This window comes from Alosa alosa, chromosome 5, assembly GCF_017589495.1.
Source record: "Alosa alosa isolate M-15738 ecotype Scorff River chromosome 5, AALO_Geno_1.1, whole genome shotgun sequence".
In the NCBI taxonomy this organism is placed as follows: domain Eukaryota; kingdom Metazoa; phylum Chordata; class Actinopteri; order Clupeiformes; family Clupeidae; genus Alosa; species Alosa alosa.
Window position 1 is genome coordinate 14,773,339 of NC_063193.1, and position 14,416 is coordinate 14,787,754.

General features: G+C 40.4%; 1 protein-coding gene across 1 annotated transcript in view; it reads left to right on the forward strand.

The window, feature by feature from the left end:
- hk2 (hexokinase 2) overlaps positions 1-14,416 on the forward strand; it is a 57,462-nt gene that overhangs the window by 3,610 nt on the left and 39,436 nt on the right. Inside the window, exons 2-6 of the mRNA XM_048243296.1 lie at positions 1,956-2,118; positions 8,100-8,251; positions 8,972-9,091; positions 12,516-12,611; positions 12,737-12,836. Of these exons, the coding sequence (XP_048099253.1) occupies positions 1,956-2,118; positions 8,100-8,251; positions 8,972-9,091; positions 12,516-12,611; positions 12,737-12,836 (631 nt within the window). The remainder of the gene's footprint in view (positions 1-1,955; positions 2,119-8,099; positions 8,252-8,971; positions 9,092-12,515; positions 12,612-12,736; positions 12,837-14,416) is intronic.

Sequence of the window (14,416 nt, forward strand, 5' to 3'; positions counted from 1 at the left end):
AAATGTCATATAGTGTGACGCTGCATCATATGGTGTGACAGCTTTTTTCAAGTCACACTATATGACATTTCTGTCACACCCTATGACCAAATTGCATTTTTACATAAAAGTTCTTGTAAAACATGTTTTAAATTCAGATATTATATGTTTTTTGTTAAATCTGTGATAATTGGGGAAAAATGAATCTGTACAATTCATATTTCTATACTTTTTTCTTTTATGTTACCATGCCATGTAAGTTTAAAAAATAAATACTAAACTTTCATCTATTTTGCTGTTACACGATACACCATTCATACAGTGACTTCAAAATTCATTGTTAATGATTTTCATTGTCATTAAAAACCCTGTTTTGCTCTGACACATGGTGGAGTGGTGCAGTTCATCATATGGCATGACACCATAAAACATTTGGTGTGACATTAAAATAATGTCACAAAAAGACTTTATAATTGAAAATCATTAAAACATCAATAGCACACAAAGGAAATGGTATCTGCAAGAACCTCAAGAATTTTGAGTGAGTTCTTACAAGAAATATCAGAATTAAGCTAAAATATCTGGTTACACTTAGGAGCATTCTCCACCTTGACAAAATAACTTGTTAAATTTTAGGTTTTCTTCTAAATATTCACAAGGAAATGTTGCAAATCAAAGCAAACGTGATTAAAATGTACAGTGACTAACATCTAATCTAAAGTATCTATTATTTCAAATTATTTTCGCCACACCATATGACAATTTTAGGCACTAACATGACAAATTGACATATAAATATATATTTTCCCTTTTTTTGAAAAAAAATGTATATTAGTCAAGTTTAGAGATACAGCAACACATATAAACACTTTTTAGGATGATATTTGAAGTTTTTTTAAATTCCTTTTTCAGGCTTATTTGTCATGTGTACATTTAGTGACCGTACACCAACAAGGATTCCCGGGACACTGAAAAAGACCGGGTACCTAAACTTGGTGGGATGTAACCCCACATGGATAGCATGACACCAGCGTTTTTCGTTTTGATCTGTAGCCCCCCTGCTGTACTGCACCCCCAAAGGAGGGTGGGGCAGACACAGTTTTCTGTGAATATCTTGAGAACCGTGGGACCCTAGGATGACCAATTTTGCCTCCAGGGGTCATGTTAACCCATTCCATGTGCACACATGTGCATAAACAGATACACACGCACACATATACATTCACAGTAATCATACGTATACACATACTCACACAGTAGACATATGTACGCATGCATGCACATGCACAAACATATCACATGAGGCAAACACACAAGCAAACACACACACACACACACACACACTCACACACACACATAAACATAAATGTGTACATGCACACAATTCAAGAATTTCTCAGAATTATGAACAGGCAAGATGGGGGTGGGGTTGTATAAAATCAATTTTACATGTGAAATCTATGAACTAATCATGTTTTGGTACTTGTTGTCTAGCAGATACCAGTGAGAATTAAGTGTGGATAATGCAATTTAGTGAGACAGTTAGAATCATATAGGCCTTTCAGCGTGATTTATTTTTGTGGAAAAAAGTCTGTCTTCAAGTGATGCATCTGTTAGACTATCTGTTTCCAAAACAGCAGCAAGTATTGTTTATCAATAGACATATCTGTGTGGCCTGTGATTAATTGAGCTAAGTCATGGAAAAGAAATCGCTCTGCAAACACCAATTTTTTCTTTGTACACACACCATACATGGCACAGTGATTATCAATAGAAAACTGATTCTGAGTATTCACTGAGGCCTTTGACTTCTAACCCCCCTTCCATACCCCTCCTTTTTTGTTTTCTTGCTAAGCGACCTTGGGTATCTTGAAAGGCACTCTATAAATCAAAGTTGTTGTTGTTGTTATTATTATTATTATTATTATTATTATTATTATTATTATTATTATTAACATTTCACTGTCTTTCTTCAGGTTGACAAGTATCTGTACCACCTGCGTCTGTCTGAGGAGAATCTGATGGACGTATCATTGCGTTTCCGCCGTGAGATGGACCGCGGCCTGGGTCGGGACACGAGCCCCACAGCTGCTGTGAAGATGCTGCCCACATTTGTGCGCTCCACCCCTGATGGAACCGGTGAGGATTATCCTCCAATTTTATACTGTATTATTGCGATCAGGCCCATGAGACTTCCCTGTTCTCTTCCTCTCCCCTGGGCACTGTTAAACTTTAATGACCTTTTAATGAGTCAACTAAATTTTTTCTTATGTTTAGCAACTCCTTGGAGGGGAAAAAAACTGGTAGATATTCAGACCATATGATTTGATGTGAAACTGATATGCACTGTTGTCAGTCTAAACATAGAATGATCTAAACTAGGGCTGGGACAACGCGTCGACGTAATCGATGACGTCGATGCAAAATATGAGCGTCGATTCGTCAAGCATAACGTGTGCTGCTAAATATTTTTAATTTTACACCTTCAGTGTTTTCCATACGTTGACTAATCTGTGGCTGGGCACCACGAAATCAAAACCGGCCACCACACATTGATGTTCTATGTTGTAGGCCTACTATTTAAATTAAAGATAAGATAAAATAATTTCATTGAGCTGCACTTTTAACTCACACAGCCTTACCTTTCCCCGCCCGCGCTCTCTCGTTACGAGCCCACTGCTCCTCCTCATATCGCTCCTCCTCTGCATGTGCATTTAACAAAATATTCACGATTGCATTGTTGCCACATAGAAGCACTGCATAGAACACAGTGGGCTAAATTGCTATTAAATCCGCTTTTAGCATCATTGACCATGCTGCGCTTGTTCAAAACTGCATTAAAGTTAAAGTAAAACTCTGCAACACAGTACATTGAGGGAGACTAAACTAAGTTAATTTACAGTATGCAATCAAGCAGTATCTCAGAGCTAACGTTAGAATACTGTTTGATGTCAAGTTTAGCATGCTTACTTGCAGCTGCTTGTATTGGATTATTCATGCAGGACTCATTTTATTGACTCTGAATGTTTGCAAAATCCCGATGTAAATGGAAAAGTGTTTTCCAAGACTCAAAAGTGCTTGTCCAAAGGAGAAGTACGAACCGTTATTTGAACTAACTACATTATGAATTGCATCCACACATCAGCAGCATTAACTGTGTTAATGTTAATTGCAAGGATTCCCACACGAACGTCTTAAAATGACAGTCACTCAATTAGACATAGGCCTACACTACTGAACTTTATTGAATGCTACCTCTGACTAAGAATGCATTACTTTGCACTTGTATAGTCTTTTATTTTGGAATCTTAAGAGCAATAAACATATATTGCAATGTTAAAAGAATTCATTTTTTTTTCATTCAGATATGTAAATAAACATGTATAAGTTGCTATTAGTGAATTAATGGGGAGATAATCGATAATCGAATCGAAATCAAATCGGACTGAAAAAATGAATTTTTGGAACGATTAATCGATCCATCGAAAAAATAATCGCTAGATTAATCGTTTAAAAAATAATCATTTATCCCAGCCCTAATCTAAACCAGATGTGGGAGTTAGTTTGAATTTGTCCACTATGTATTTTGAGGTAATTTATTGTGAGAGCATTTCATTTGCTAACCAATAACTGCATTAGTTGATTTAAATATATAGTTTAATTTTCAATTATTTAAAATGTTCAAATTAGGCAATATATTTATCTACTGAAAGGTTTGTCTGTTGAATATCTGAGATGTGAGATGTCAGTCCTGTTCCTGTTATATATATATATATATATATATATATATATATATATATATATATATATAGGGGTCATTCCATTCGTCAATCCAATTCAACCAGGGCCCACGCACTTAGGGCTCAAAAAAGTTCTAAAAAAAATTACCAGGTGTACCTATGTTACCCAGGAGACGCACTGTAAAATTACTGTTATGTAAGATCAATACTTTCCAAGATACAGCCAGTTTCACAGGGGGGTGTCGATTTTGTTCGGCCTCTTTTTTTTGTCAAAGTTCACAAGCCCACAGCGCAAGAACTAAACCATGCAGGAGGCTCAAATTTTGCATGCTGGTACATAAATAGGAATAGTATGTAGCAAAATTGTCACGTTTGGTCTGGATAATCCTGCATTGTCATAGCTGTCCCTCAAAGTTGATACAAATTGTATTGGCGTTTTTGGCTGGGCTCTGTTTAAGCCTTCAGATGACATATTTGTACTCAACATAGGCTCTTGATTTATTTTCCTTACTGAGATAAGTAGAAACACTCACAAAAAGCAATGAACAGAAAATAAATCCCTTCAGGGTCTGAACAGCAGACCCTACAAGTCTAAAAAATCATTTTGGTTCTCATTTTCAGAGCACCCAAACACCTTGTTTGCAATGATAGCAATGATTTATTTCAGATAAGTGTTCTTAATATACAAGCCAAAGCGAATTAACAGTCATTCAGCTCATTTGATTGTGTTGATTAATGAGACTTGGCTCCTTGTTTGGACAATTTTGCTTGAAATTTATGTCATTAGTTTTCTTCTATTTTCCTAACTATTGTGATTTTGCAGGCTCCTCCACACAAAATCATGCTCATTTCAATTGGCATCAGGTAGCTGTGTTCAAAATGGAAATAAAGCTCCCTCAATGGATGTCTCTATGCTGGCCCTGTGTCTCTGAGCCGTGCCCCTTGTGTCCTTAACTCAACCAACTGTCTTAATGAGAGCCTTCTCTCTCTGGTCTTTTGCCATCAGCCACAGCATGTTATTTTGTCATTTAGGACAAGCACTTTCCATGTTGAGTGAAGTAGTTAGATAGGCCTGCTGGGGGAGGGAGTCAAGAGTGGGGAAATTGTTGCAGACTAATGGCCAAAGTGGGTAACAGAAATGGTGCTAGACAGATGTCAGTAGCAACACTAGAGGCCAAAGCAGCCCTCTGAAGGAAATGGAAAGTCCAAGCCAAGCCTTTGTTTATACAGCCTGTTGACTGAAGTCATTATTGGCACGTTACAGTCCAGTCATTCAGATAGTACTGCCTGTTGGTCTGCACTGTGACGCAATAGACTATACTCTGCTGTTTGCATAACCTAGGTTCGAATAAGATAGCATTGGCACTGGTCTGCAACAGCACAGTCACCAGATAGCCCATGCTCTGAGTCTGTACTCTGTTGAAAAGGCTTTCCAGGTGCTTCATGTGCTAAATGTAATGGTGCACTATCATGTCAGTTGTTTATTTGTTTATTTAACAAATTACACCCCTGGGTTAGCCTAGAAGTGAAAATGTGTGAACTTTTATTTATCTTCCATTTGTTAGTATTTGATCAATATAACCTATACTTTGTCCAAATCTTAAGGGATTTTTATAGTTTCTTGATGGTTTCTCTTGAACATCAGCATGAAGTATTAATTCACTCCTTAGTAGCAACACTAGTACACCTTGGAACAAAACCATGCTCTGTATTGCTTATGCTAGGACAGTCCCATATCATCCATGGACTTGACTTGGTAGTTCATGATGTCTTTTGTCTATGTCTTTGTGTAGTCTAAGTGCTTTGAGAGGCCTTTTGGGCTAGAAAATTTGCTATATAATTAAATGTTTACTTACTTGCTTTACTTATTTTATTGCTAATGCAAACCTTATATTATTACCGCCCTGTGGCACTGACACCCATCATCATGAAGTGCTTTGAGCGGCTTGTCATGTCACATATCAAAGCCATTCTCCCCCCCACCCTGGACCCCTTCCAGTTTGCATACCGAGCCAAGCGGTCTACAGAGGATGCAATCTGCTCTGCCCTCCACCCAGCCCTCACCCACCTGGAAAAAAGATCAAGATGAAAAGATCTCATATGTGAGATTGCTGTTTATAGACTTCAGTTCTGCATTCAACACCATAATACCACAACAACTCATCTGCAAACTTGACAAACTAGGACTCAGTACCTACCTCTGCAACTGGCTACTGGACTTCCTCTGTCAGAGGCCCCAAGTAGTGCGATGTTTGGCAACAATACCTCAAGCAGCATCACACACTGAGCACAGGGGCCCCAAGGCCCTGGTGCTCAGTCCGCTCTTCACCCACTACTGCTGACGCGATGACTGCACTGCAACCTACAGCAACAATCACATAGTGAAATTTGCTGACGACACAACTCTGGTGGGTCTCATCACCAAGGGCGGCGAGACTCAATACAGGTTGGAGGGTCGACCATCTGACCCACGTGGTGCAGGGACAACAACCCTCCTGCTGAGCGTCCAGCAAGACCAAAGAGATTGTTGTTGACTTCGGAGAGGTCACACCCAACACCTGCCACTGACCATCGACGGTGCTGTGGTGGAGAGAGCGAGCAGCACCAAATTCCTGGGGTGCACATCAGTGAAGACCTCTCCTGGACCACCAACACTGCATCACTGGCTAAGAGGGGCTCAAGCGCCGCCTGTACTTCCCTCGCGAAAACTCAGGCGAGAGCAAGTGCTCCCACCAGCCATCATGACCACATTCTACCGAGGCACCATTGAGAGCATCCTCTCCAGCTGTATCGCTGTGTGGGGGAGGAAGCTGCACTGAATACAACAGGAAAGCCCTGCAGCATAGTGAACACAGCTGGAAGGATCATTGGTGCTTCACTCCCTCCCTGAAGGACATTTACACCACCCCACCTCACCCACCAAGGGCGACCAAAATTGTGAGTGATGCAAGTCACCCGCTCACAATCTGTTTGATCTACTGCCCTCTGGGAAGAGGTACAGAAGCCTGCTCCCTTTTACCAGACTCACTAACAGCTTCATACACCAAGCTGTAAGGATGCTGAACTCTCTCCCTCCTCTCCCCCCTCCACCCTCAGCTACATAACATCCTGGACATTGGACCCACAATGGCCGCCTGCACTACTCCACCTGCACACTTGAACACTTGCACACTTGTACACTTTACAACTTGGTGTTGTTGTCCTGAAAACACAACACTTCTGCTGCTCTTACATAACTTGCAACCACTATGCCACTTTCTTTATTACTTAGGTCAAACAGTATTTTATAGTATTTTACAGTATTTGCACTAGTATTTTATTGACTGTCTATGCACAATTTCAACAAAATTTTGCTGCTCTTATTTTTTTCATTATTATTATATGTGCCCTCTTATTTACTTATTTACTTACTTTTTTGTTTACTTGAATGTTATGTTTGTCTGTGGACTTAAAATTGGTCAAATATGTCTTGTCTTCACCGTGGGATAGTGAGAAACGTAATTTCGATCTCTTTGTATGTCTGGAACATGTGAAGAAATTGACAATAAAGCTGACTTTGACTTTGACTTATCAGACCACCACGAGGAAGTGAAAGAAATGTGAAGAATTTAATTAGATCCCAAGTACAATCAGCATAAAACATAAAAGACTTATTGTATCCCTGTGGGCAGACTCACACATCATATCAGAAAACTGTTTTGCACTTACTCCCCCCCCCTCCCATCACACATATTCTTGCTGCTGTGATCATCAACTTTAGAAGTTGTTATAAATAATTTTTTTTGTCATGTGGTTTTAATGGCATAGCCCTGTTCACAGAAGTGGTGGATGTGGCTTACTCAGAAACACCAGTGTGGATTGTCAAGGCAGGCAGAAATATCAGATATGATATTGGATCTCAAAAAGATCATGGTTCTTCCACAAGGATTTATTTTCACACTCAGTATTCTACAATGTGGAGAGTGGAACGTCCAAAAGCAGCATTTGGGTCTTTACAGAGATTCACCAGGCTGTATATAGGAAGGTTAAAAATGCTTCGTAGCAACTTAACCATGACAATTCTTAGGTATGCATACTTCAAAGGCTATAGTGTTTGAGTGGACATCTGAAACAAATGTAGTTTTTCACAATTTGTGTAAGGTTGAATATTTGTTTACAATATCTGAAGTGTTTTATTGTTTGTGAAGTGTTTATTATTGTTATTGTTTATTATTGTTAACATCATTTAAGCTTACATGAACAATGAAATGGACAGAGAAAGAATCTAATGTGTCAAGAATATGTAATATTCATAGCAAACTTGAATCACATCCACATGGACACAATGGTGTGGATTGATCAGTCGGCTATTGTTTTCCCCGACTCCCTTATTTTCTCCAGAGCAAGGAGACTTCTTGGCACTTGACCTGGGCGGGACCAACTTCCGTGTTCTGCTGGTGAGGGTGTCTTCCAACAGCAAGAAGCAGGAAGTTGAGATGGAGAATCAGATCTACGCCATTCCTGAGGACCTGATGAGGGGTAGCGGCTCAGAGGTAAAGGGGATGCACGCACACACGCACACTTGGCTTTTCATTTCACATCCCACCCTATGAGTTTCTGCCTGAGCCACATCATTTGGCCTAAAGAGGGACATCATGAATTCACTTGAATGGCAAGACGTGTGAATGGCGTAATCACCCTACTAGCCATTTTGAGTCCTGAAAAGGCAATTGAGTGCTTCACTTGTCACAGAGACTAGAAGAAATGAACTGTAATCTCGGGGATGAATAGGAGTCTACCTTAATGTTCGAGAACAGAAACTCTCTCCATTGGAGTTCATTATAAATCACAGGTAGCCACTTCCTGTAACAACTTGCCGCTGGCTGCAAAAAAAGAGCACAATGTTCACTTTTTTTAGTCTCTGGCTCATGGGCTTGACCAAACCACCAGGTTGAAGTGCTTTGGGAACAGCTGAAAGAATGGCATTATGGAATTAATACGTGCAGTATAGCATGAATCCTTGGCTGCCATAATTTATTTAGCTGTTACCATAGTTTGCCTCAAGTAATGAGTAGAGTTACCTTTTTATTAAACTATTTGAAACCGCATGGATCTAAATCATTCAAGTTATTCAATGACTTGGCATGAACTCCATTCAGGAAATTACCTTTTTAAATTATTATTAATATTATTATCAATCAGTTTCTAGTTTTTGTTGTTGTTGGAAATTGTCTTTTGTATATGTTTAAATAATAATGCTAAATAAATTGCAGCTTTTTGACCACATCGTTGAGTGTCTGGCCATATTCCTAGAGAAGCTGGGGATCAAAGACAAGAAGCTTCCACTGGGCTTTACATTCTCTTTCCCCTGTCAGCAGACCAAACTGGATGAGGTGAGCAGCAGTAACAGGGTGAAGGACTGGGGCTGCATGATTTAATCAAGTCAAATTCAAGGAAATTGGAAATCTCTGCCAACTTCACTGATCATGTGTTTTAATTTAGATATTGCATTAACTCATTGAGTGCCAAAAACGTAATATTACGTTTTTCCTTTCGTTGAGTGCCCCGTAATACGTTTTTTTTTTTTAAAAAACTAGACACTCTAACACACCTTATATGTGATTTTGGGAACTCTGTGATGAATGGAAATGAAATATATGACTATCGAAAACTCATGAAACAGCACAATCTGGACATTTTATCTGGAAATTTTATCATAACTCGGTTGCCGCTTTGGGTCGAATCAGTGACTCATGCACGTCAGGTCAAAACCAGGCCATTTTCGTGGGTCTATCACTAGGTGGAAAGCCAGGTTTGATCACTTCCGGAAAGTTTACAAGTAAGTAACAGGCAACGTTATATCTCCATTTCTAGAAAAAAACAGCGATTTTGATTAAAACTAGCCACTGTTTAGCTTGGGATTTCTCAGGAACAGAGGGGTGTAGAAATACACGGTTTGCACCCACCGAGAGCTTAATGTCTCGCCTTTTAATCGAGCCATTGTATGTGTTCATAGCTATAACACAGAATATGCTGTGGCTGTACAAAAATCATCAACAATGGTCTAGATTGCTGGCACTCTAGGACAAAGCTACCGAAAACAGCTTGGCATTCAATGAGTTAATGAAAGAAAGGTTTTAGTCCCTGTGAAGTACTTTAAGCAATGAGTTGCCCTTTAACATGACTTTCAATAACACATGGTGAAAATGTCTCTGATATTTACTGCTGTCAACAACAATGCCAGCCATTGTATTGTTCACAATACTTTCTTACTATTATTTTTTTCTAAAAATCTGCTTGACCTCCCCAGGTTGAGTAGAGTAGGAATTAAAACATCCAGAGTTCATGAATTTTCATTTAACGCTGATGACTTTGTGGAGCCTAATTGAAGCACAGATGAACGTAAATGGATGTCATAATAAGAAGTGGATAATTCTGAGAATTAGGGACTAGATAAGATAAGGTAATACTTGTCTGTTACACAAGGTTACAGAAAATTGTCTTTGACAAAGTTCCAGTCACAAAGAAACATTCATATACAAACATATACAGACATATACAAACAGGACATGGGGTGTTGAAGTATCAGCTGACTGTGGTGTTCATTTTGTGCTGTTCAGTATGGCTATTGCAGAGGGGATGAAGGATTTCTTGTAGATGTTTTTATGGGCCAGTGGTACATTAAAACGCCTGCCTGATGGTAGTAGCTGGATGGAGGGGGTGAGAGGGGTCCTCTGTGATAAGGTTGGCATTTCACATCACAGAGCAGCTGTACAGCAGCTCTACAGCTGAGATGGGGGGCAGTTATTTTGGCAGCATACGTGACCGTATTGTATTGTGTTTTGATGGTGAGTTGGTTGTACCAGGAAGAGCTATTGAAAGTGAGAACTGATTCAATAATCAGTTGGCGGTAAGCCAAGTTAACACATCCTTGCTGACCTGAAAAGTTCTACGTTTTCTGAGTAGGTGGAAAAGTTGTTGTGCTTTTTTTGTGTGTTGTGTCTGTGTGTTGTGAGAAGGACAGGGAAGTGTCTATTTCGGTGCCCATTTACCTGAATACTTGCACTTGTTCCACTGGCTGACCCTGGATACTAAGTGACTAAAACAGAGGCGATGCCTTGTCTCTGCCCCCACAGCATAGTTCTTTCGTTTTTGCGATGCTCCAAGGAGAGCTCAACAAAAGTTTGGGACAGATTATTTACTACCTGCTGATGGCGAGTTAGGGCTTCAATGTTGGACATGGTGCAACTAAAGCAATGTCATCAGCATATTTAAAAAGTGCCATACCTTCACTGTTACACGTGATGTTGTTGGTGTACACAGAGAAGAGGATTAGGGATAAAACACAACCTTGGGGGAGTCCAGTGTTTAAAATAAGCTTTGCAGATTTAACCCCATTAAATTGTGGTCTGTCCAACAGAAAACTCTTAGTCCACAGGGTTAGTGTTGGGTGAACCTGAAGATCAGAGAGGTGATGTAAAAGTTTATCAATGCTCACGGTGTTAAAAGCTGAGGAAAAGTGCATGAATAAAATCCTGGTGTGTGGATGTGCTGAGTCCAGGTTCTTGGTGACGGTGTCTAAAAGTGTGAGGCTTGCATCCTCCACACCATGTCTTGCTCTATAAGCAAACTGGAATGGGTCCAGCTTGTCTGACACCATGCCTGATGGGAGGTTGCAGACCACCCTCTCCATACATTTGCACAGCACAGATGTCGGGCCACTGGTCTGTAGTCCTTTAGGTCCTTAGCAGGTGCCTTTTTGGGGAATGGAATGATGGTGGATTCCCTCCACTGGTCAGGTACACAGCCAGAGTCCAGGAGGTGTTGAAACAGCCTGGTGAGAATGCTACTTAGCTGAGTATTCTTTTAGCACCCTGCCTCTAAGCTTATCAGGGCCAGAGGCCTTGTGTGGGTTGACTCTGCGCAGTGTGGAGGTCACCAGCTGCTCATCGATAAGGAGGGGTTGGAGCTGGGGGTTGGGGGGGCCCAGGTGGGTGTTGTGCTGACCCCATTGAAACGGGTGAAGAAGATGTTCAATTTCTCTTCCAGAGTTGGGTCTGGGCCGGCAGCCCCTGCAGGCTTGGGTGTTCTGCCCCAGAAATCCCAGAAATCAACTTCTGCTCCACCTTGTTCTTATAGTCAGCTTGGCCTTCCTCCTAAACTCCTTCTCCAGTTCCCTCACCTTAGTTATTAAAACAATCCTGGAGATAGTGTGTTGCCCTGCATATGACCTAACCTAAAAATACATTAACAGGCACAGCATTAATTAAAAATATTAACAGCATTGCCGAAGTCCCTTATTTACAAGGATGTAGCCCTGAAACCTAGAAAGGACAAATGCAGTTGTGCCATTATTTAGATATCCATTAGCTTTGTTTTTGTATTGAACCAAAATATTTAGATGGTGAAAGATTTGTGTTTACTGACAACTTGATGAAGTGCATTAGGCCTAAACTCTTACCAAATTGTTTCAGAAGGTTTTAAAATGCAGTTGTTTACTCAATCCCAAATAAAAAAAAAACATGTCCATATCTGTTTAACCCTGTCACCATCAGCATAGCCATTGTTTGTGTTGAATGTACAGCTCTATCTGTCATCATATTAAGCCTGCCCCATGCTGGATAAGCGATTGTGATTGGATCCCGGGTTTTTGATGATTTCCAGACGAACCTGCAGAACAAATTTGCCAATAAGTTATGCAATGGGTTCTCTCACTTGCTAATTATATGTCAGTAGCAATCAACACTGTCCTTTTTTATTTTAATTCGTTGCTGACTTTTTTCCCCCCTTCATTGCTTGTTTGTTTTTTCATTGCAGAGTATCCTGGTGTCATGGACCAAGGGGTTTAAGGCTAGCGGTGTTGAAGGCAAAGATGTTGTCAGCATGTTAAGAGCAGCCATTAAGAAGAGAGGGGTGAGATGAAACTTTGAAATGCTACACTATTTCACTCATTTCACTCAGTCTTTTATTCAGCTAATAAATACCTTCTCCAGACACTGACTTACTACAACTGCCCTTTCCTCCCCTTTGTCCTTTAGGACTTTGACATTGACATTGTGGCTGTGATTAATGACACCGTTGGCACAATGATGACCTGTGGCTATGATGACCACCACTGCGAAATAGGCCTTATTGTGGGTGAGTCATGCTCACAAGTGGGCCACTGTTTAGCCTCACTCCTTGGGACAAAAGCATGACACACCTGATGATTTATTTTCCCACTCCAAACAATAAAAGGTATTTATCATGACCGCCGCGCAGCGAAGCAAAGTCAGATTTTTTTTTTTCTTTTTCGCATGTCCAAATTTCCGTCAAGGATTCCCGGGACACTGAAAGACCGGGGTACACGAAACTTGGTGGGCATGTAACCCCATATGGATAGCATGGAACCATCGTTTTTCGTTTTGATCTGTAGCCCCGGCTGGACTGCACCCCGAAAGGAGGGTAGGGCAGACACAATTTTCTGTGAATATCTCGAGAACCGTAGGGTTTAGGAGGACCTTTTTTTTTTTTTTTGTATGTTGATCTCAAAGGGCAATGTCAACCCATTCTTTAACCACTCATTTCATGTATAGCGCCACCTAGTTAAACACAAAAATGTGGTGTTGTAATCGCAGGTATCTGTAACCTAACATAGTCAAAACTGCACGAAATTGGAAGTGTAGGATCATTATGACACCCTCTGAATGCACGCCAACTTTCGTGGAATTCCGTTCATGGGGGGGCCACACAATAAATTAATTTATGTTACTATACACCAACTGGCCTGTAGGTGGCCAGAGACAGTTTTCTGTGAATATCTCGAGAACCGTAAGGGCCTAGGAGGTCCACCTTTTTTTTTGTATGTCGGTCTTAAGGGGCATGTCAACCCATCCCATTACCACTTATTTCATGTATAAGCCACCTAGTTAAAAATTAAAAAGCAAAAATTAGGTGTTTTCATCACAATATCTCTGGCTGACATGGTCAAAACTGCACGAAATTGAAAGTGTAGGATTATTATGACACCCTCCGAATGCATGCTAAGTTTTGTGAACTTTCGTTCATGGGGGCCTTACAATAAAATAATGTATGTGTACATTTAGTGACCATTACACCAACAAGGATTCCCGGGACACTGAAAGACCGGGTACACGAAACTTGGTGGGCATGTAACCCCACATGGATAGCATGGAACCATCGTTTTCGTTTTGATCTGTAGCCCCCAGCTGTACTGGACCCCGAAAGGATAGGGTAGGGCAGACACAGTTTTCTGTGAATATCTTGAGAACCCATTATGGCCTAGGATGACCAATTTTTTCCGTATGTTTGCCTCCAGGGGTCATGTTAACCCATTCCATGTGCACACATGTGCATAAACAGATACACACGCACACACACATACATTCACAGTAATCATACATTATGACATACTCACACAGTAGACATATATACGCATGCATGCACATGCACAAACACACATACGCATGGCAAACACACAAGTACACACACACATAAACATAAACGCGTACACATGCGCACACAATTCAAGAATTTCTCAGAATTATGAACAGGCAAGATGGGGTGGGGTTGTATAAAATCAATTTTACATGTGAAATCTATGAACTAATCATGTTTTGGTACTTGTTGTCTAGCAGATACCAGTGAGAATTGAGTGTGGATAATGCAATTTAGTGAGACAGTTAGAATCATATAGGCCTTTCAGCGTGATTTATTTT